A 23305-nucleotide genomic window follows, 5' to 3' on the forward strand; every position below is an offset into this window, starting at 1 on the left:
AGCACTTATTTTCTCTGTCATTTTCGTTGTCACTGTTTGTTTCTTTTTCGCCTTTCAATGTCATTTTCATATTATTTCAAATTACACGCCAGGTTTAAATTTAATGAAGCCGGGATAAATTACTCCCGGTACGTTATCACATTTTTGTTATATTTACGTCGTTTAACGTCTTTGTCAAATAATTATTTGTTGTAGGGTAGCTTTATAATATAAATCACCCTAATGTTCCTTTAAGTTGCAGGAATTAAGAATATTACAGTAAAATGTGATTATTTAACAATAACCATACCGAGTTTCTATTTTTTTGTTGTATGAAAATAAGATTTTTTTTTATTTATTACAATACAAACAATTGTCCACAGTTAGTTATGACAACTATTACATTTAACGAATAGGGACAGCACTATTCGTTACGATGTGGGATGTGACGTAATGTCACAGTCGTGAGCCGTCAAATTACTGCGGCAAAATGTTTTGCACGGGTATAATCAGCTGATCAATAAAGATAGCTTTTATGACTCGTCTTCAATCAAAATAATTATAAATTGTCATGCGTTATGCATCAAAAAAGAAGATTTTTTATTTAGTGTGTTTTACCGCAGTGTTAATTTTATTACTTCAACCTGCTATAAAAACACGACGCTCATACGAAATTATAGAGAAACAGAATATTATTAGCTCACTGCACGAAGAAACCGCAGAAAATTACACCAGCACCGCAATAGTTGACTGCGACTATCATGATATAATATATGACGATACAACAGTGCCTGCTACGATAATAGACGGCGATTTGAATGAAGGATACAGGATAAAGGAAGGCGGAGAATATGCACCTCCGGAATGTAAAGCGCTATTTAGTACAGCGATCATCGTTCCTTATCGGTATTTAAAACAAACATTTTTATATTAGCGATATTCTTGTTAATAATAATCTTAACATATTCAATAAATACAGGGACAGAGCCGAACAATTACGAAGTTTTTTGGTGTATATGCATTCGTTCTTGCGTCGTCAACATGTCCACTATCGCATATATGTTGTTGAGCAGCTGGATTCCCAACCATTCAACAGGGCTAAGTTGATAAATATTGGTGCTATAGCTGCCATGAACGCTGGATACCCATGTCTCATATTACATGATGTTGACTTGCTGCCATTAAAGCCTGCTAATATTTACGCATGCACTAAATACCCTAGGCACATGTTAGGCAGCTATAATAAATTTAGGTGAAGAACCATTTAGTATAAATCATATTTTTTGTCCAAAAAAATATATTGGAATACTACAATTTGTACATAAATCTCATGACATTTGCATATTTTTGCAACAGACAGCTTTAATTGCTATGAATTTTCATATAAATCATAGAAAAACATTATTACAGTATAGTACATTATTTCCAAGTTTTAATTAATTTTCTTACATATATTTTAGATATATTTTGCCATATTTAAACCTCCTTGGTGGTGCCACATCTATAATGGCGAAACAATTTAAAACTATAAATGGAATGAGCAATAAATATTTTGGTGTGAGTGGTGAAGATTTTGACTTTTTTGCTCGTATTGAATCACTGATGTTGAAAATATGTCAATTCGAGCCTCAAATTAGTGAATACCACAAGATAACAAATGGACACCAGGGAAGTTGGTAAGCAACTTTTTTATAAAATAAAAATAAAAGGTGATCATTAAATAAAATTATTTGTAATGTATTATACTAATTTTAGGTATACTAAAAATCGGAAAATCTTCTTTACAAGAAAAGGTATGGCCGAAGATGGATTGAACTCTTTAAAATATACAGAAGTAGCAACTGTACTCCATCCATTATTTACTCATATCATGGTTGACTTGTAGCATATCTTATACCAAAAAAAATATATATTAGTTGATAAAATATCATAAACACCTAGAAAAAATACCTGCCAATATTGCCATTTACAAACATTAGATTTATTAACAATATGTTTCTGTTATTGCATATTTTATTTGTTATAAATAAACCAAATATCAGCCTTAACATGTTCCTGAAGTATTATGTAAGAGCTAACAAATTATTGATAAGTTAATAGGGCTTTATAACATATCGTAAAATATATCATAGTTACATTAATATCTTGTGCTAGTTGATTGTAGAAACTAGTTTAGTGGTGATAAACCTACTTGTGATGTATGCTAAAGTGGGTTTCTGAGAAAAATCTCTGTTTAAAAAATATTGTTAAAGATAATATGTTATATACAGAGATTTTGGTGTCAAAAACCCAAGGTATTTGTATGAAAAGTGACAATAAAGCACTTTTGTGAACAGTAATAAATAATTTACTAATAAGAATATTTGAGAAATATTAATAATGTGATTGCAGCTCTCTATTCTTTGTGTTAATCGAAAATGTTGTCATTTAAATCACAATTTACTGTAGAATGTATGATTAATATGCTAGCATTAGACCTGGTGTATGCACCGTCCCCTTTTTGTTCTGTTTGAATTTGTTGTAAAGTGAATTATATAATTAAATAGTTCCTTGTGTCTTCAACGTAATATATATTCAAAGTTAAACTTTGCCATGGAATTGATAAAATAAATTATTAACAATTTTTAAGAAAATTTTTCATCATTTCCTTAACCTTTAACCAAAAGAGGATCAACAGAGTAATTTTAACCGAGTTTAAAATTACGATTTAATTGAATATGATTCCTAATAAACAAGTATTTTCTATTAGCTATCTATCGAGGCTATTTTATTCCTCAGTTATTTTTAGCAATTTATTTAATTCCTGATTAATTTTTGAGAACCAACATTCCTAGGTTTCTTTCTCAATATATAGAGAATTCACGACTTTAACCAATATATCCTGGGTAATGTTGAAATGAAACAACTTAATATTGATAAAGGATATATTTGGTATGATCAGAAATTTACAATAAATGGTCCCATTATACAGGTTTAAAAAAATGTACATCCATTTTTTAACCTAATATGTACAATCTACATAGCATAATATTGAATACTTAAGGAAAGGTGGATGGTTTTATTTATTCTATTTATATAGTGTAATGACATAAATATTTACCAATAGTTGACGTTATATTTTTTCGTTCTTAAAACAAATACAGTCAAAATCTGTTATAACGACATCGAAGGGACTACTCATATTGAGTCGTAAAAACCGATAGTTGTAACAACCGGTGACAGGTATTAATAGGAAAGATATGTATATAACATTCAGCCAGGACCTTTGATTTTGGTCAATTTAACCGGTATGTTGTTCTAAACGATGTCGCCATAAACGGTTTTGACTGTAGTTAAAATCCTTAATGAAAATATTTTTTGTTATGGACCAGTACCATTTCAATTAGTAATTTTGTAGTTTAGTCTGCCATTAAAAGTTTTTTTATGGTGAGAAATAAAAAAAAATATTCAATAAAATGTATAAACAGTAATTTTTTAGTCATGTCAATATCATCATTCAAATTACATGTTATATTGAAAAAATACAATAAAGGAATACATTGTAGAACAAAGCTTATAAAGCTGTTAATACACATTGTATAAAACTACATTTATATATAAAAAAATGTATTTACAATTAAGTTTCTTGGCCCTTAATAACTTAAAAAAAAACACAGACATAAATTATTTTGTTTAATACAAATACTAAAAAAAAAATATCACACCTTTTCCAATAAAACTAAGTTCAATTTAGCACCATATAACCAATTTCCAAAAGTACCAAAGTGTTCATAGAAAAAAATCTAATCTATAATAGAGTAAAATATTAAATTAAATTTTTAGGAAAACACAATCACTTAATGACCAGATACGTAAAATAACAAAATGCAGAAGTGAGATAACCACACAAAACTGTACGCATAATATTGTCATGTATTCATGGAGATTTAAACATTACAACCTTATTACCTTTTACATACTATAAAATATAATAATTTTATGATCGAATTTTATTTGTATTGAAAATGGAGAGGTTATATTCCAAATCTAATTGTGGTGTAAAAACAATATTACATATTTATAATATGGAATACTAAATATTAATTTTTTTATTCTATGAGTGATAAATATATAGAGGAAAAAGTATATGGATGATGACAAATGTTTATGTCTAATACACAAGTTGCCTTTGAAGACAACATGTGATGTTAAATTTTTAGTGAATAGTTTTGATAAGTAAATGAGTGTGTACATAATGTACATTGCACATGTAGTTAATAAGTCAATAAGATCTCAATCCTAACAATATATGTCATATGGCAAAATGCTTTTTTTAATCACACATTAAAATTACTTAAAAACCAATAAAACTTTAAAAAATGTATGTGATATATGTGTTACATAAATGTAACTTATTTGTTATCTTTTATTGCAAACCTGCACGGATACTTTGGGATGGAATAAAAAAATAAAAATTACGGTCGTAATACTAGCATACTTACCAAGCCCAATACAAAGGAAAATACTAATTTAAGATTAGAACCAATGTGGAGCCAGTCCGGCAGTTGTGATGGAGTTATATTCTCAGGATGGGTGGGTAGTAATAATGCAGCTATACAACAAATGCTAACTGCAACCGCAACAACATTTATAGGCTGTTGCTCTCTGAAAACAAGATTTAAGTTTGAAAATCCAAAACATAAAAATATGTGAATTTACTTTGTACCACTTTTTAATGAAATTGTGCAATCATATTAACCTGATTGGATACAGGTAAAGATACTGTGGACAGAAGTGCACAAAGCTATTTTTAATTAATAAGTAAGAGATCACTGAGTATGAATTATATTCAGTTTATCATTATTATTATTACCAAAGCAATTTTGACATAAATTTGTTTTCGTCTTTTATAATCAATGATGTGGCTAATATTCGGTGCTGTCATTGTAATATATACATGATAAAATTGCAAGTTGTTATTATTATATATTACTTATCACAAAATTTACATATCTATTTAATGAATTGCAAATGAGACATAAAGTGAAAACAAAATAAAAAGAACTAATATTACAAAGTTATAATATTGTGACTGCATATTTTTATATCAAATTCTGTGCAATACTACATTTACAAATGTCACCTTGAAGATCATGTTTTAATATCCTCAATAACCTCACTATATTATGGCACTTAACACAACAAACCGTTCTGCACTAAGTTTTTTTTGTTTGTTCAAAATCACTAATCTCCTAAGTTATTTATCTACTGTATTTAAATGTTTCACAAGATTATTATTTATTCACATACAGGCATGTTTCTTGAACATTTCATTTACACAAAGTAAATTAAAATATAAATCTTAATATCCAATCAGTTTTCAAAAGTTATAAAATCAAATAAAAAAAATAGTAATGAGGAATTCAAAAAAATAAACAGGATCAAGTACTTGAGCAACATACCTGTGGTGTGAAGGATGATTACAAGTTGTCTTCCCGTGTTCCTCTGGTGGCCTGATCACTTGCGTTTTGGTGGTTATTGGATGGAAATTGTCTCCAAAACTTTCTTGGGTAGTATTAAGTGGTTCACCTTCTATTAATTTTGTAGGAATGTCTCTTTTACCCAGAGCCTGTTTATGTGTACATATATAATTCATTTAATTATGCTAGATAAAATTTCTGAATTGTACATGTATATGGTGGTACATATAAAACATAGGAAGCAGAAATATTAAATATAAAAAAAATAAACATGGGTAATCCAGAAAATTATTTAATTTAGAAATTAACTTCAGTAAAAAATATTGTTTCAAAGTAACTAGTACACTTACCTGCTGAGTATTTCTATCATACATTGTTATCCTGAATTTCTCAGTTACATTACAATGAGCGAGAGAAGGCTGCGTGTATCGAACAACTATATCTATACAACTTTGTGGCGCTATAACTCCTTCTGGATCTATCACGGTGAACTTATTTGGGGAAGTACATAACACTGAAAATAACACGCTATTATTTACTAGAACCATATGGATAAATAAGATTGAATGTTTAGAATGTACCTTTAAAATTAACTGAGAAATCGTACGGATTGTACACTGTCAATAATTGTTTGTGTGTATGCCTTGCATTTAAATAGAATTCTAATGACACAGGGAATACAAATACTGGAAAATTCTTCATTTTTAATTTAACTGATGGAGACAAAGTAAAAATTCCACAATAATTTCAATTGTTTCGCATCTCGCAACACAATATTTGACATTTCATCTTTGACAACTGGTTTTGACGAATAGAGCTGCCCTCTTTTGTAAATGTTGGTTATATCGAAACTGTTATTTCTATTTGCTGCAGCTGTTTATAACTGTTGTATGAACAAACTGCTATTAAACAAATCCTTTTTTTAATTTTCAAATCACTTTTCGTGTAAAATCTTCATAAAAATAATGTAAAATCAACTTTCAAACAAAAATTTAAAAAGTTTTACAGGCTGCCATGCAATATGGACCTATCCTTTGTCTCAAATAATAGATAGAAAACTCAATGGTGTTTTAGCCAATAATATTCTTTCATGAAATACTGATACTGTTGAAAATGAAGCTTCCGGAGGGTAAGTTAGTTTAAAAGTGCTGAAAGTGGAAGTGATCAAGTTTTAGATCTACTTTATTGTAACATTATTTTGACAATTGGGAATCATAAGTAGAACGGATAAAATCAATAAAACAATTTTCGAATATGTAATTAATAAATATAATTCTTAACATGTAGAAGTATGTAGGAATTTTTTATATCCATTAAGGAATTATACAAATGAGATTAAATAACTAAATCTAGAAGAGTGACTGTTGACCAATCTGTATTTTACGGCAATTTGTATATGAATATTTATTCCCCACTATTAAAAAGTAAAAGATGGTCAATTAGGTTTTATTTTTCTTATCTTGAAGAACTAAGTAAATTAGATACACATGTAAAACCTGAATGAGTTTATACAAAACAAACAAAGGTGGGCATTAACTCGTTAATCCGTTAATCGTTAATTAACGAAGTTAACATTTTGCTTAACGGATTAACTTTTAAGTTAACTTTAAAAATTGTTAACGCTTTGTTAACTTCCGTTAAACGCAACTTCCGTTAATTTAGTCCGTTAATCGTTACATTAGAAACTTGGAAACGTGGTGTTATTTTGTTTAAATAATGCGCCACGCCACGCTCGTCAGTTCAGTTATGTTCGGCGACTGTCAGCAAGTTGAGTGGTGAACGAATGAGTTGATAATGGATACATGTGAAGATCGCGTGCAAGTGTGATGCATTAGAGCAGTGTTTCCCAACCTTTTTGGATCCATGTCCCATTTTTCAGGATGAACATGACTATTGCCCCCTTATGAATTTTGTTTGGAATTAAATTTCTCTCGAGGCCTAAATTTACAATGAAATAAATAATTGAAGAAATAATTAAATACTACTTTTGGCTGACTAGATCCATTTCATTTAACATTTTTAAACACGAAAACACATATAAATAGTTTAAATGCAACGGATTTTTGTCACTAAAACGTTTTTATGTACTTTTTAGCACTGGCTATCATTGTAAGCATGTAGCCTTAAGTTTTTAAATCTCCAAATTTCCCCCCTCTAAATCCAAATGTCCCCCAGGTGGGGCGTACGCCCCACCTTGGGAAACACTGCATTAGAGCATCTGGGTAAGACGTGAACAACAGGGCAAAATCAAAAGAAGGTTCGAAAACACTTTACTGCATTCATACTTCAAAGATCGAATTAATGTTTTAGGGAATATATAACTTAATTAATTAGTGTGAAATTGTAAATTAAATTTAATTACAAAAGTGTGTGCAATTCGTGCATATTATCAAAAGTCATCAAAAGATCTTCTTTCCACTTGTTTTACCTATTTCTCTCGACACCAAAAGCAGTATAATTTTGGTATGGTTAACTGTAACGATTAACTTTAACTTGCGTTAAATTTTCGAGAAAGTAACGTTTTAACGATTAACGAAGTTAACTTTTTAATTAACGAATTAACGATTAACGAAGTTAACTTTTCGATTAACTGTGCCCACCTCTGAAAACAAATATTATATATTTTAACAATTTCTTCAACCCTATATTGTATATGAGTTAAAATAAACCATAACTGTGAAGTTTATCGTGAGTTTCTGAGACCAAAATCTTTGTTTAAAATATATTGTTATCTCTGAAAACATATCGTCATCACTGTCATTATCTTCTTCATAAGACAACATGTTTTTAGTCTCGGAAACCTACAGTTAATCATGCAATAACATTTTATACAAGTGTCTCGGGTGAAAAATCACAGTAATTTACAATAATCACTCTAATCTAGTTACATCACAGTATATGATATATGCTACAATTTTACATTAAGGGCCTGTTTCATAATGTCCAAAGAAAGTGCTGGATAACTAACAAAAAAATTAACTGGTACATAATACTTCCTGTCAATATAAATAACTTACGTTTCACAGCTTTTTTGGATTTTGTTAAACGCCAACGACTTTGACAAATTAGTTCCAAGTAACTTATTCAGGACTTATATGGACATTGTCAATCAGGCCCTAAAGATACTAAAAGAAAAAAATACATACGTATTTCGATAAAGATGGAATAAATTATAATTTATTCCATATATAACTAGAAAGGAGGATCGATAAAAATATTTTATTATGTAAGAATACATATTTATTTTATATTGACCATTATCATGAATTTAAATAAATAGATAATACTGAGAAATAGTGACATATATTTTTAGGTTCACATTTTATGGAATTAGAAAAAACTTTGGTATAAATAAATGTTGTGATATTTAGACAAAGATATAAAAGATTAAATAAAATTTTTCGGTAACATATTTTTTAGTATAACTCATAAATAACTTTATAATTCAAGTTATTTTAAACATATTTCATCAAAAGCTTATTGTGAGTTTCCGCAAAAATCCAAACCATATCTAATTAGGACCATTAGAAGTTGAGCATATATAATAAAAAACAATTATTTTGATGTTTAATTTTAGTTTAATGCTATAAAATAATATTATTTGGGTAACATTACTGGTACGGGTACAACATAGCGACAGCGGGGTCCTCAGTCTCGAAGGTTATAAGAACACCTTTGAACTTATCCAGCAGTTGCATCAACTGTGACCGAGTTACGTTCTCCATAAACATTATCTCTTCTAAATGTGTTTCACCGCGGAAATAACCTAATAAATTAAATATTATAGATTAATATAAATGTAATATTAAGCGATAAATACTGTTTAATCTTAATATATATAAATCTCGTGTCACAATGTTTGTACTCAATGGACTCCTAAACCACTTAACCGATTATAATAAAATTCGCACACCATGTGCAGTTCGATCCAACTTGAGAGATAGGATAGTTTAAATCTCAAATTATAGTCGCAATTTTAATTTATTGCTAATTATTTGTCTGTTATTATTTGACAGTCACAATTATCTGTTAACTCCAAATGATTCTAACAGATGTCGATACCTTTCGACTGGGTTGAGTAAGTAATCAATAGATGGCGCTGCTATGGTAAATCTACGAACCGCGCGGACGGAGTCGCGGGCGACAGCTAGTTTACTTTATATGTAACAACTTCATATCTATACAGTACTAGCTGTCGTTCGCGACTATGTCTGCGCCAAAAACATAGTTGCCTATGTTTTCTTCCAGACTATGTTCTGCATCTATGTAAATATCATTTAGATCCGTTAAGCCATTCTGTAGATATATTCTAATAAACATCCATCCATCCATCCATACATACATATTTATAATATTAGTAAGTTTAAAATCATCAAGTAAATTAAGTAAACAGAGAATGTCTAATTATGAAATATTTAAGAATTTACAAGTTTGAGCGTAAATTGTAGTTTGTCTATGATTTAGAGCAGGGATTCCCAAAGGGTTCAATATCGACCCCAAAGGGTCTTAAACTTGAACTTTAAGCATTGCTAATTCTCACTCTGTCTTCTTCTATTGACCTAAGTCAGAATGAATAATAATAACAATGATTGATCTTAAAAATAGATAATTTGGCCATCGGGGTCTGAGGTAGCAGTTCATTTTGGAAAAGGGGATCACTTGTCCAAAATAGTTTGGAGATATATGGTATTCCACTTACCCTTCTTATGCAGTGTTGCCAGCAGCAGCAGATCATCAGGGTTGCTGGCGGCGGGGAGTGCGGCGAGGGCGGCGCGCTCGGCCGGTGTGAACGCGTGCAGCGGAGACTCGTCCCCCCCACATACACCCCGCACCACCCCCACACCCACCCCCACACCCGCCGCCTCGCACTCACCCACACCCCCGCACACAGTCGGCGGCTGGAAGCTGCCGTATGTCGTAACATATTAAAATCTTATTTATCTTACTAATATTATAAATGCGAATCTTTAGATGGATATTTGTTTGAAGGTATCTCCGGAACGGCTCAACGGATCTTAATGATTGTCACAGATGTATAACATAGTCTATTAGAACACATAGGCTACTTAATACGTATTTTTTTAATACCGACGGAGTCGCGGACAAAAGCTAGTAGGTTACTAAAGAGAAATTTTTCTTCAAAAACACTAGTCTTTAAAATGTGTGTGAATAAAATTTGTAGGGAATTAGAAAGTCTATTTGTTAAGGATCAAAAATACTGAACATAAAACAAAAAAGTTATACCAACTAACCTCATTTCATTTTGTAGTTTTAAATTAAGGGAAACTCCGTTCTTTTTATCTGTGCCATTGGTTAAAGTATTTAAATTCTTCTGTCTCGGTGATACATCACAGTCCATCATATTTTCATCACAGTCGACATTATTTGTGACATCTTTCTCCTTCAAAGATGCATCTGACAGTCGTGACGTCATAGTATTCATTTTTTTATCTTCTTTATGGTCATCTACATCCATAGATCCATTCATATGTAATTTATTTCCATTAACATTATTCGATATACCACTATCGACAGAGTTTGGTTGCTTCTTTTGATCGTTTTGACCAAAACCGTTCACACCGTTCGGTTTAGGAACGAAACCGTCGACGACATCCATTCCATCGTCGAACGAATGATTAGCGGAATCGTTCGTATGACACTTTTCGTGTTTCGAATGTTCGGATTCGATCACGATCGGTTTCGTGTGCGAGAAGTCGGTTTGGTTAAGATTATTTTCGGTAGGATAGTCCTCGTCGGAGTCGGGGAACGTGTTAGCACTATCCCTCGGCTCAACTGGTCCCGGAACGTTCAGTTGCATTTGATTGAGGGAAGAGAACGAAATGTTGCACGACTGATTGTAAATGTCATGTTTCTCGCAATAATACTCTTGACCATCTGAAATAGACAAATTTAATTTCTAAAAATAAATGAATCAAATTAAAAAAAGGTTTATTTTCTTCAATTAAAGTTCTTTCGCTTCAACTCTAGATAAGCGACAACATATTATAAAAAATTAAGATATTTAGACATTTCAGTTGAAGAATCACAAAAAACAAGTTACCGGGATCGTCATTCCAGTTGGGCGAGTTGAAGTGGACATAAGTGTGTAGCTGCAGCAGCAGCTTGCGGCGCAGCAACCAGGCCACGACACGAGCCAGCCTCGCCCCACCCCCACACCCCCCACCAGCCCCGCCCACACCACGCGCCTTGAACCACAGCGGAGCCGGCAGAGAGAACTCACTTAGCATCTGCAAACGATACCGCACTACTTTAAGCAACCAGGTTTAGTAGTATTCCAATATAGTTCCAGCTCTTAACTTCGTGCGAGTCGTTGCGCAGAACACAATTTTAGTTGTAGCAGGGTGTGGTTCAGGGGTTCACTTGACTTGTAATCTGCAGGTCCTGGGTTCGAATTCCGCCATGTACCAATGTGTTTTTCGAGTTTCGATTTACATATGTACATTTATCTGACACTCTTATGGTGAAGGATAACATCATGATGCTGCACATATCTCAGAAGAAATTCAAAGATATGTGTGAAGTCAACCCGCACTTGGCCAGTGCGGTTGACTATGAACTAGTCACCCCTAAGTTAGGGTAGGCTCCGAGCTCCTCAGTGGGGACGTATAGTGAGCTGATAATGATGACTGTACTTTGTAAACACTGCACAATACATATTTTCAATTCAACCAGTTCACATTCAGTCACCATTTCTTTTTAAAATTACTCTTCATTGACATTAATATTATTGATAGTAGATAAGTATTATTATAAAAATAACTGCACTATATATCATGAACGGTACAGGAGTATTTCCAAATCCAAACAAATATAACATAAGATACATTAAAAATTAGACGACCTTTAAAAAAAACAACTATAAGTATAATTAAATAAGAATCATACTTGCACTAAGCAAAGTCCCGGGAATTCCTTAGCAAACTCATCTAGCAGCGGCGAGTGTATATTCACGTTACCACAAGGGGCGACCACATACACATTGCCTTCGCACAAAGGATATATGACCGTGGCCTTCGCCCAGTATACCAGGTGACCTGTTAACTGAGACACCTGGAAACAAGAATTTAAACATGGGATTTTTTTTATTTACCTTCCTATTAATATGTCTAGCTTGTTTTTCTGTCTTATCTTCTCAATTTAATAATTGTCAACACATTCCATGCGACATTTTTTTATATGAAAGTAAAGTTACGCGAGTTTGAGGCAATTAATGTAAAATACATACAGATTTGTTCATTTTTTAATAGGAAGTAATTATCTTGATTCTGAAATAGTGTGAATATTGTTAATTAAACTCACCTGTGTAAAAGATAAGTCAGCTTCAATAGCTAGAGTCTGTAGGCTCTTCAAAGGACTATATAACTTGATCAATCTTAATAAAGCTGGACTTCCATCGAGTGGAATTGAAGCTAACAATTCATTTGGATCCACCTACAATAGTTTTTTTATTTTAATATTTATATGGCTGTAATTTAGATTGAATGTTGATGGTTATAAAGGTAGATGAAGACCAAAGAAAGTATGGATTGTGTGAAAGAGGATAGGCGTAAGAAGGGGGTAAATTCAAATATGACGGCTGATAGAGATGTATGGAGGAGTGGTACATACTGTTCCGACCCTCCATAGGGCTCCCTATCATCAATCATCATGATGATGGCTGTAATTTCGTTTTAATTAAGAGACTAAATGCGCGGCCAGACACACTAGTAAGATGTTTCTACATGCAAAGGGTATAATTCCACTGGTGTGACGCAACTGACTTACAGTTACAACTACTTGATTAGTGAAAAAGGAGTAGAAGTATCATAGAGTTCTTTCTCTATTAGCATAATAGGTTTACATTATTCCAGTACAGCCGGATAGTAGCATTTAAAATCAGTACTGGCATACAACTGGCATATTGTAAACACCAACCAGTGCTAGTAAGCCAATACAGTTCATGACAGACCATCGCTACTGTCCTACTGTACAGGCATTATGTAAACCAGAGACAAACAATGTTATTGCATATAATATTTAGAACACAGCACATAGGTATGAGAAGTATATAACATCAAAAATACTTATTATTATAATACATACCATAAGTAAGATACCATGATATGGTCTTAGTTTCTGCAGACATTTGTCAATACATTCTGGTTCAATTACCAATCCTCTATTATGTATTTGATGAGCTTTATGAGGTAAACAGAATGATAGCAGTACCCAATTGTTTATACGGACTTGTACAATACCTGCAAATAATATTAAATTACTGTGAAAAAATGCATCTTATCCTATATAAAATATACTATAATAATATATACAGTCAAAACCGTTTATGGCGACATCGTTTAGAACAACATACCGGTTAAATTGACCAAAATCAAAGGTCCTGGCTGAATGTTATATACATATCTTTCCTATTAATACCTGTCACCGGTTGTTACAACTATCGGTTTTTACTACTCAATATGAGTAGTCCCTTCGATGTCGTTATAACAGATTTTGACTGTATTATACTAATTTTATTTTGATACTAACTGTTGCCCTCAACTTCGTTTGTGCGGAATTATAAAAACCTAGTAATAAATATAGCCTATGTCACCCGGGTATAGTGTAACTACACAATAGTGAAAGAGTTTTTATATTGGTTCAGTAGTTTCCGAGCCTAATCAATGCAGACAAACAAACAACCAAACCTTTCCTCTTAATAATTTAATTAGTAGTTAGTATAGATATAGTATAACTTTTGTAACTGCTAAAATAGCTTTGCTACCTTAAGCAACAGTTTTACCCTTTCTTATCTTGTTTTTGAAGTGCTAAATAAATTATTACTAAGAAAGAGAAAGTAGATAAAGAAAAAAGAGAGCAATCGAGGACAACATTAGCCCAAGATGGAAAAACATAAATATAATTATAAAAGCAGAATATTAAATCAAATTATACCTGTGGAACTGAGACCTTCAAATACAGCTTTCATGGACCTTGCTAATGAACTTCTTTGTAATATCAAGTGAAATGCTGATTTAGGATTACCATCACCACAATTTTCGTTACTGTATGTTGCCGAACTGACAGAGTGACGTAAATTTTCCTCTTCCTCATCATTCTCTCTAGAATTCACTTCACTTTCCAAAGCTGAAACTTCATCGTGAGTTGCCAACTGAAAATACAAATATGTAACTGTGACAGATGATAGGTGAAAACTGAAGGTTATATTGATAATTAATAACTTATGTTGCCATTAGTTAATAAACAAACACCATAACTCACACTCATACAGTTATTGGAAAAGAATGTAACAAATCTCTACTGAATATTCTAAAATAAAACTCTTACCATTATTTTCATTTCTTCAGTCAAATAGGAACATCTTTTTTCTTCATGCCTCAAAGCTTTACCTAATCTTTTACTCAGATCATAATAGCATTTCACTATAAATAAAAGGATAACATGTAAAAAAAAATAGATTTTATTAATTGCAATGCCTGAATTAATTTCTGATTTAATTTGATAGAAGAGTTTCATATGTTACCTTTTATCCCATAAATGTTGTTTTTATAGGATAATTAACTTTTTTTAGATAATTATTCAATATCTCCATGAGAAAACAAAAAACTTGTATGTTTTATTATACGTGGAACAAGTTACAGGTAACGACTAGTAATTTTAATTAACTAACCTATAGAGTGACTTGCAGATGCTTGCAAAGCGAATACAATGTTTATAAGAATCATAGCAGCTGTATCATCTTTGTTTGTTCTGTAAGGTAGTAGAGTTGGATGACCGACAAATCTTACATCATTCACTTTCAGTTCAAACTTCCTGTTACATAGTTCAGCTTTCACTGCAAACAGTGTTGATAGCATTTCATCTGTGAAACCGCTGAGTTGACCTAAAATATAAATAAAAATCTAAATTTTTTATTCTTTAATGGGCATGTCTTTTAAACCACCTCTTTTTAAAAAGTTAATCAATAAACAAACCTTTGTAGACATTAGATGTCTGTGTTTGTGGATTTTGCAATAGATCTTCAGTACAGTTAATTGCGTACGGATTGTGACGACCACATTTCTTCTGAGTGTTCTCATCTTTGTTATCCAACTTGTAGGGATATCTAAACAAGAGTCTATCACCTTTACTGTCCGATTTCACGAAAAATATGTTCAAAGGATTCACTTCCATGATCACACTTATAAGTCAAACCGTAAACAAAACAAAATTCAGTGCAGTAGAAGATATTACGTTGTTTCGCTACGATAACATCGAATGTTTTTGGTTTCGATGTAAATTTTATACATTTTATACCAGGGTTGGATAATGTTTTTTTTTCGCTTTTTCTTTCGGATTCGGTAATCTTCAATATTAGCTCTTGTTCTTGGAAATTGAAGGTTGAAAAATTACTTTGACGTACAAGAAAAATACATGAAAATATAGTGACTGATATTAAATGTCAAATTTTACTTTAAGATATTTACATCAAGAAAAAAGTAAAATTAGGGCAAAAATTAAATCGTTTTTATGAAAAAAAATTATGTATTCTATTCTGTGTGTAAAATAATAGTCAATTAAATCACAAGGTCATAACTTCTTCGAAACGATAACCAAATCAATAATTGGCATCTTGGGAACGACGTCGATGCTTGATTTAGCTTTGGCAACCCTGCCATTGATTTGTCAAATAAAGAAACATTTACCGCAGAGTATTACTTATACGAAAAATATTTTATAGAAAAATGGCTAATAAGATTGAAACTACATTTAAAGTGAATCCTGAAAAAGTTCCTCTTGAAACTGATCAAGGTATATTAGAAAGTGAAGAACGAAAATGGGGGTTGCCGTTAAAAGAAGTTTACAAACATGGACTCTCATTCTATAAAGGTATATTTTTATCTTCATTTGTATTTTCCGATCGTCAAATAAACGTTTTCAGTTGAAAATTTGTTGGATTTTTATGCTGCAAACCAACAACATTCAATCTAGGGATATACAATTCTTTATTTGATTCCTCACCTAATTCTTATACCAGTTTTTTCTCATGTAATTTTTAAAGACCTTTCTTCGGTGTTCTATTCCTTTTCCATCCCATCTCCAGACGCAAATGACACATCATAAATTATTTTAAAGTATGAATGAAATCTATTAACTTTGATGAAATAAAAAGGAAATAGTCAAGAGCAGTAAATACTTTTTATTTAAAAAATATCTGTTATATACATATCTTTTTGAAATTAGTTTAGTGCTTCTCATGATGCAATAAATTCAATATAAATGAGAAACGTGTTAACACATTGTTGACCGGTCGAAAGTTAACTCGTGTTTTTATGGCCGAACGTTGCTGACCGGCTACAAATAAACTCGTGATGCACTTTTTTGCATCGCTGTTGTTTTCTGTTGGTGACCATTTAAAAATATTTCAAAATTAAAAAAAAACTGATGACGGAATAATTTTTCAGTAAAATTGCCGGTCAACAATGTGTTAAAATGAATATTATTTTTCAAGAAATTTAGTAATTTTACTGATATTTTAACCACATTGTGATATCAGATTAGATTAAAGTTCAAATTGTATTAATACATGGTATTGCAATTACATTTTGTTCTTATTGATAAGATATTGAGTTTAAAATAGAAAACATTACTGTGTTATGAAAATTTAACCTTAATGGCTTGAAGACTATTAATTTACCCCAAGCAATTGATATTATGACCAGGTTGCAAATATAAAATTAATCTATACAATGCATTTAAAATATATGACAGACTGGCTGCTACAAGGTATAAAATATCTATCTCATATACTTTATAACTTGTAGTAGTCAGAAGGCAATAAAAAAGAATTGCATTGTAACAATGCTTTTTTTATATCAAAAGATGGAAAACATCCATCTGAATTCGCCGAATTAGCGAGGCAACCATTGCCAATAGACATCCTCAAATTCTGATATGTTGCCTACCTATAATCAACAAAGAAGGGGACGCACAGAAAGAGGATATTCTCTTCTGTCAAATCCCCTTTCCCTTCCCATCTTTTCCTAATAAGAAAAGGGTGGGAAGGGAAAAAAGACTGATATTAGGCCTCATCAGACTAAATGAGTTATTACTATTGATTCTATTTAAATAATAAACCAAATATGTTTTGATTCTTATTAAATTATCACTTCCCTGTAATCCTATTGCAGACAAGGAGGGTAAAGCCATGCACTTGAGTTACGAAGACAAGTTAAAACTAGTTGCGTACACACAGCAAACTGCTCACGGCCCATTGAATGCTAACTCGGCTCCACCTCTCGGAGTTCTAGATGTGATTGGACGAGATCGCCGTGCTGCATGGCAAGCACTTGGACAAATGTCACAGTTTCAAGCCATGGCGGGATTTGTACATACCTTAGACAGGTTTGTTATTTGAGTTATTTTATTGTAATTCATTCTTCTTAGCAGATTCATAATAAATTTAAAATGTAATTTACAGGTTGTGTCCTTTATTCAAGCCATATTTAGAGGCAATACAAAAAGACATGGAGGACAAAAAACAACAACTGTAAGTCAAAGATTGATTTTATTTATATAATCAAACAGAATTTAACAAAAATTGTATTTCACTTGTATATGAAAAGTATATATAGTCTTATTTTATTATTTAAGTAAATTTAATTTGTTTTTCTACAGCCTGAAGAAGCAAGAAGAAGAGAGGGCTCATATAGAACTACAGAATAGAATAGAACTTGAAAAACAAAAACAACAAAGCACAAAGCTGACAGAGGAACAGCAAGTGTAAGGCACATGTTTTTTTTTTTTAATTTTAATTAAAAACTAAATAATATAACAAAGTGGCTATGATAAGTATAAATATAAGGCATAAAATATAATTTTATTGCTGACAACTAGGGTAATGTATGTCCTTGGTATATTAATATGTATTTTAATTCCATTTTGTTATCTTGTAGAATAATGCTTTTAATGAATTTTAATTAAAATTTTTGATAATATTCTTGCTGGAGTGTCATAGGAGTGTCAGTCATGATAATTAAGCTATAACTTATTTATTACTAATACTAGCTGTTGTCCGCGCACCGTCCGTAAGAAATTAAAATATGTCCTATAAGACTATGTTTTACATCCATGACAAAATTTCACCGAGATCCGTTTAGTGGTTCTGTAGACAAACATCCATCCATCATTCTAAACTTTCGCATCTTACTAATATTATAAATGCGAATGTTTAGATGGATGGATGGTTGGATATTTGTTTGAAGGTATCCCTAAAACGGCTCGAAAAAAACGAAATTTGGCATAGATGTAGATCATAGTCTGGAAGAACACATAGGCTACTTATTATGTTTTTTAATTGTGCCCGAACGGAGTTGCGGGCGACAGCTAGTTTATAATATTAGTAAGATTGAGTAAAATTAGATGATATTAATAATTATCTTACTTTATAGGCAAAGAATAAAAGATGCATTGAATGCACAGACTTACGATCAGTTCCTAGAGTATGCACAACAACAGTTCCCAGGAAATTTTGACCAACAAGCGGTCCTCATACGGCAATTACAAGACCAACATTATCAACAATATATACAACAGCTGGCTGTCGATAAGCGATTAGCTAATTCTAATATCAAGAGTAAAGAAGATAGTGATAAAGAAAATGATAATTCTTTAGTAGAAATTGATGATAATCTGAATTGTGATGATGCGGGTGATGATGTTGATAATAAGTGAGTATATTTAACATTTGCACAGTCTTTTTGTATGAAAACTTGTCTGGTTTGTTGGTGGCATTGAATGTGTTAATATTTGTTCTGCTGTTTTAAATAGCGGTCTATCTGTTATTTATAACAGATTATAAAAAGTTATTTGTGTTATACTTTTAGAGTTCTATTTAGGTTTTTTAATAAACTAATATGTTATTTTGGTAAAATGTCTTATGTATTATTTTGTTTATATTTAATTTCAGATCAATGCAAACTTTAGAGAAAACGCAGATTTCAGATTACAATGAAGAATCAAAGGGTGAAGAAGAATCCGATGATGGTAAGAAGTAACATTAGTCTTAGGTGAAATGTTATTTGACAATGCAATTAGATCTAAAACTTGAGGATGTGCTAAATCATATCTCTTTTGGTGACAGTCTATAGGGTATTCGATCGTAAGTGGGAATGGAATTAAATTCTTTAACTGTGCACCAAGAATTAAAGTTGTGATTTGTACAAAATACAATGCACCATTGCATTGTATTTTGACGTATTAGATGTTAGAGCGTTGGTGGCTCAGGAGTTAAGTACCTGACTTGCAATTTGCAGGTCCTGGGTTCGAATCCCACCATGTACCAATGTGTTTTTCGATTTACATATGTGCATTTATCTGACGTTCTTATGGTGAAGGAAAACATCGTGATGCTGCACATATCTGAGAAGAAATTCAATGATATATGTGAAGTCAACCCGCACTGGGTCAGTGTGGTTGACTATGACCTAGTCACCCCTAACTTAGGGTAGGCTTCGAGCCCTTTATTGGGGACGTATAGTGAGCTGATGATGATTTTGATGTATGTATTCCAGATGGTTTCCCCGCAGTGGAGGAGGCTCGTATGTGGACTCGTGGTGAGATCTCATCGTTCAAGGAGTCAGCTCGTGCTGGCGGCGGCCGGCTGACAGTGGGACAGGGAGAGACGGTCACCATCCGCGTACCAACACATCGCCGTGCGCGCTGCATCTGCTGGGAGTTCGCCACAGATAACTACGATATAGGTAATTATTATTTGTCTACATACAGTAGTCAGTCTGACTTTTGTCGGAGTCTCTGTATTTGAAAAAAGTCTTGTTTCTTGTACAAGATTTTTTTTATTTTTTGTCTGTCTGTCTGTCCGCAAATTCGCGTTTGATTTGGATAATCTTCAAAATGGTTGAATGGAGAATGAGAGAGAATGGAGTGCGGGAATGGCTTGGACTATTTTTTTTTAATTTCGCGGTGACGGAATCGCGGGATACCACTAGTAAATACATAAATGTTTGGCTTTGATGAGGCAGAATGATTTAGAAATATATTTCGATTAAAATGGTTACGTCCTTCTATGTAATATGATAAAAATAAATTTTATGAACCATTTTTCCAGGTTTCGGTCTGTACTTTGAATGGAGCAAGTCTCCAACTAACGAAGTGACGGTTCACGTATCTGAGAGTGATGATGAGGAAGTCGATGATGATGGATACGGTGATGAAGGTATGTTACATTATTTTGACAGGTGAACGAGTGTACATGAAAAATATATATAGTTTCTCTGTACAAGGGCACTTCGCTATTTTAGCGAAATCAATTCTACTATAAAGGTCGCTGCTTATTATAATGAGGTAAACTCGCAAAGAAAATAATTGGAAAATGTCGCCAACTGTAAAAGAATATAAGCAGTGATTTTTTTGTTTTCTTCACCCATTCTGGGTAGGCAAAGAGAACTGTGCCCGTACAGCCAAGTCTTCAGTAGATTTTTTTATTGATATGAAATGAAAATGAAATTTAATTAGATGAAACCTAACCTAACAAATTAAATCTGATATTGAAACGAATTAATAGATTCTTTTTATAAATATTTGCATGAATCATAAAAAATTCTATATATATATGTTTTTTTTTGTAAAAACTTCGTGGTTGGTTTTTTCCTTTTAATAGACATTATTGACAGTTAGGAAAGAGAACGCACGAGTTCGGAATAGGTAAAGAAAAAGCTCGTGTATGTAATAGCCCACTGAACGCTATACGTCAGAACATTACGCTACTTTTTGAGCAAATGTATTAAAAAAATGAATTTATTTTAAGAGTTCACAATACAAGAGAACTCAACAGACCCAGAGATAGGTGGTGAGCGTCGTGCGGCGAGTCACAATCGTCCACCTGTCAGTCTCGTCGTCCCTTTATACCGTCGTGATTGTCACACAGAGGTATGTTAAGTAAACAGAAAATGTCTTATTAATCGTTTAAAGGGTTATTATTTAATTACCAAAAAAAATAGCTTTACTTATTGCTGATATCTATATATATAAAAGAAAGTCGTGTTAGTTACACTATTTATAACTCAAGAACGGCTGAATCGATTTGACTGAAAATTGGTGGGCAGGTAGCTTAGAACCAGGAAACGGACATAGGATAATTTTTACCCCGTTTTCTATTTTTTTATTCCGCGCAGACGGAGTCGCGGGTAAAAGCTAGTTGATTATAATTTTAAAAAAAAAAAGAAAATCAACATCTCAAAATGTTTGGTTGATCGGTCTCTTTTTGTCTGGTAATTAAAAAAGGCTCTAACATAACACAAGTAAGAGAAAAAAGTTAAAAAACATATCACAGTACTTATCCCTTATATATAGTACCTGTGAAATAAAACAACAACAACAACGATATAACTCACGTGCGTACCCAGAGGGGTAGATAGAGACCACTGACTTCCATTTGGCGCGTTGACACACCTATGAAAGAATTTTTTTCCCCTATCCCTTCCCCATAAAAAGACATTAGGTTAATTTTTTATTATAATTTATTTATCTGACAGGTGTATGCTGGATCACACACTTACCCCGGTGAAGGCGTTTATTTACTAAAATTTGATAATACATACAGCCTCTGGCGATCAAAAACTTTGTACTATAAAGTTTATTATACCCAATGAATGTATCGAATATAGTTCTTTGTAGAGCCATGACATAATATATTGATATATGTATAACATAATATATAGATATATAGTTATTTGTTGTTTATAAGTAAAATTATACTTTAAATGTATTGCCCGAGAAGTTATTTTAATGTGCAATAAGAGCTTAAGTAAAATATATAATGATACCTAAGTATTTTATTATTTCGAAATGTATTTTAAGTTATTGATTTAAAAATAAATTATTATATATTATATAATTTGAATATAAAATTTTAATTTTTGACTATAATTATTAAAATAATTTATTGTTAGTTAAATTAATAATATGTGTAAAAAATATTTATGAGTCATCTGATTTTTGATGAGTAGCGATTACAAAAAAAGCATTTTATTTTTCACTTTTTCCTAGATTGTATATTGTATTGGTTTGGATAAATCTTTAAATTTATTAAAACGTTTTTAAAATACATTAGTTCTTTTTCTATTTAAACTTAAAAGAACTTAAGTTCCCACACATTGACATATGGACTTTTGTACTTTTATCAACATTTTATCAAAATTGCAAGTATTTTGTATAATTAAATGGCATCTTTTATTCATGTTTGTGTCTGAATGTGTGTAAATTTGATAATTTTTGTTTTATTGTTTGTATTTATAGTTCGTATGGATGAAAAAAAAAATAATGTCTGAAAGATATTTAAATAATAATAATTAGATATATACATAAAATATATTGTAGTAAATGTTGTAAAACAAAGAAAATAATATAAAATTACGAAAATATATTGACGAAATTTTTATATTTATCTGTCCTAAAGTACATTCGGTATTTAACCTTAATGGTTTTTTTTATGATAAGTGTCAATGTATTTTTATTGTTCCATAAATTCTTGTTGTCCGTTAAAAATGTGCTTATTTTACGAAACAGTCACAAAACAATATTTTCAAATCTTATAAACTAAACTAACTAAATCTAACTTTAAAGCTTACATATGATCTTATTACATCAATAAAAACAACCATAACAAGCATATATGTATAGTTTGACCAGAAAAATAGAAACCCTGGTTATATGTCATTTATTTATTTGTGCAAATTAGAAAGTGATGTATTAAATAAGCCAATTTAAGCGCCCTTAAGTCAGACTTTTTGTATTTTTGGTTAGACTATCATCTATCAACTACATGTAAACAGGTCAGTGTCATTCTTAAT

The 23305-nt window shown here is 31.5% G+C and overlaps 4 protein-coding genes across 4 annotated transcripts; 2 read left to right on the plus strand and 2 right to left on the minus strand.

The window, feature by feature from the left end:
* The first annotated feature begins 475 nt into the window (after positions 1–475).
* On the plus strand, positions 476–1928 carry LOC106711078 (beta-1,4-galactosyltransferase 2). The gene is made up of 4 exons (XM_014503308.2): positions 476–885; positions 959–1231; positions 1440–1655; positions 1735–1928. The coding sequence occupies exons 1-4, from the start codon at positions 551–553 to the stop codon at positions 1862–1864; spliced, it is 954 nt and encodes a 317-aa protein (XP_014358794.2). The 5' UTR covers positions 476–550; the 3' UTR covers positions 1865–1928.
* Positions 1929–4203: 2275 nt separating this feature from the next.
* LOC106710709 (motile sperm domain-containing protein 1) lies at positions 4204–6208 on the minus strand. Its single transcript, XM_045680965.1, has 4 exons — positions 6020–6208; positions 5789–5952; positions 5421–5587; positions 4204–4623 (listed from the first exon to the last, which is right to left on the minus strand). Exons 1-4 carry the CDS (start codon positions 6138–6140, stop codon positions 4434–4436), a joined length of 642 nt encoding a protein of 213 aa, XP_045536921.1. The 5' UTR covers positions 6141–6208; the 3' UTR covers positions 4204–4433.
* A 2727-nt stretch (positions 6209–8935) lies between these two features.
* LOC106710899 (GATOR complex protein NPRL3) lies at positions 8936–15882 on the minus strand. Its single transcript, XM_045680862.1, has 11 exons — positions 15431–15882; positions 15127–15339; positions 14784–14878; positions 14391–14607; positions 13542–13696; positions 12759–12890; positions 12345–12509; positions 11500–11686; positions 10691–11333; positions 10138–10343; positions 8936–9204 (listed from the first exon to the last, which is right to left on the minus strand). The coding sequence occupies exons 1-11, from the start codon at positions 15627–15629 to the stop codon at positions 9050–9052; spliced, it is 2367 nt and encodes a 788-aa protein (XP_045536818.1). The 5' UTR covers positions 15630–15882; the 3' UTR covers positions 8936–9049.
* A 247-nt stretch (positions 15883–16129) lies between these two features.
* LOC106711009 (Golgi resident protein GCP60) lies at positions 16130–22131 on the plus strand. The gene is made up of 10 exons (XM_014503224.2): positions 16130–16325; positions 17627–17840; positions 17917–17985; positions 18114–18218; positions 18887–19165; positions 19405–19481; positions 20009–20197; positions 20563–20670; positions 21262–21383; positions 21989–22131. The coding sequence occupies exons 1-10, from the start codon at positions 16181–16183 to the stop codon at positions 22103–22105; spliced, it is 1425 nt and encodes a 474-aa protein (XP_014358710.1). The 5' UTR covers positions 16130–16180; the 3' UTR covers positions 22106–22131.
* Positions 22132–23305: the final 1174 nt, after the last annotated feature.

This window comes from Papilio machaon, chromosome 14 (assembly GCF_912999745.1).
Source record: "Papilio machaon chromosome 14, ilPapMach1.1, whole genome shotgun sequence".
In the NCBI taxonomy this organism is placed as follows: domain Eukaryota; kingdom Metazoa; phylum Arthropoda; class Insecta; order Lepidoptera; family Papilionidae; genus Papilio; species Papilio machaon.

Coding starts and splice junctions, on each gene's coding strand:
- LOC106711078 (XM_014503308.2), top strand. CDS start 551: ATGCGTTATGCATCAAAAAAGAAGATTTTTTATTTAGTGTGTTTTACC. Junction 886..958: donor GCGATCATCGTTCCTTATCG/GTATTTAAAACA, acceptor CAATAAATACAG/GGACAGAGCCGAACAATTAC. Junction 1,656..1,734: donor AATGGACACCAGGGAAGTTG/GTAAGCAACTTT, acceptor TACTAATTTTAG/GTATACTAAAAATCGGAAAA.
- LOC106710709 (XM_045680965.1), bottom strand. CDS start 6,140: ATGAAGAATTTTCCAGTATTTGTATTCCCTGTGTCATTAGAATTCTAT. Junction 5,588..5,788: donor ATGATAGAAATACTCAGCAG/GTAAGTGTACTA, acceptor ACACATAAACAG/GCTCTGGGTAAAAGAGACAT. Junction 4,624..5,420: donor AATCATCCTTCACACCACAG/GTATGTTGCTCA, acceptor TCTTGTTTTCAG/AGAGCAACAGCCTATAAATG.
- LOC106711009 (XM_014503224.2), top strand. CDS start 16,181: ATGGCTAATAAGATTGAAACTACATTTAAAGTGAATCCTGAAAAAGTT. Junction 17,841..17,916: donor TTTGTACATACCTTAGACAG/GTTTGTTATTTG, acceptor TGTAATTTACAG/GTTGTGTCCTTTATTCAAGC. Junction 20,671..21,261: donor TGATGGATACGGTGATGAAG/GTATGTTACATT, acceptor ATTTATTTTAAG/AGTTCACAATACAAGAGAAC.
- LOC106710899 (XM_045680862.1), bottom strand. CDS start 15,629: ATGGAAGTGAATCCTTTGAACATATTTTTCGTGAAATCGGACAGTAAA. Junction 15,340..15,430: donor GACATCTAATGTCTACAAAG/GTTTGTTTATTG, acceptor TTTATATTTTAG/GTCAACTCAGCGGTTTCACA. Junction 12,510..12,758: donor CTGACTTATCTTTTACACAG/GTGAGTTTAATT, acceptor TCTTGTTTCCAG/GTGTCTCAGTTAACAGGTCA.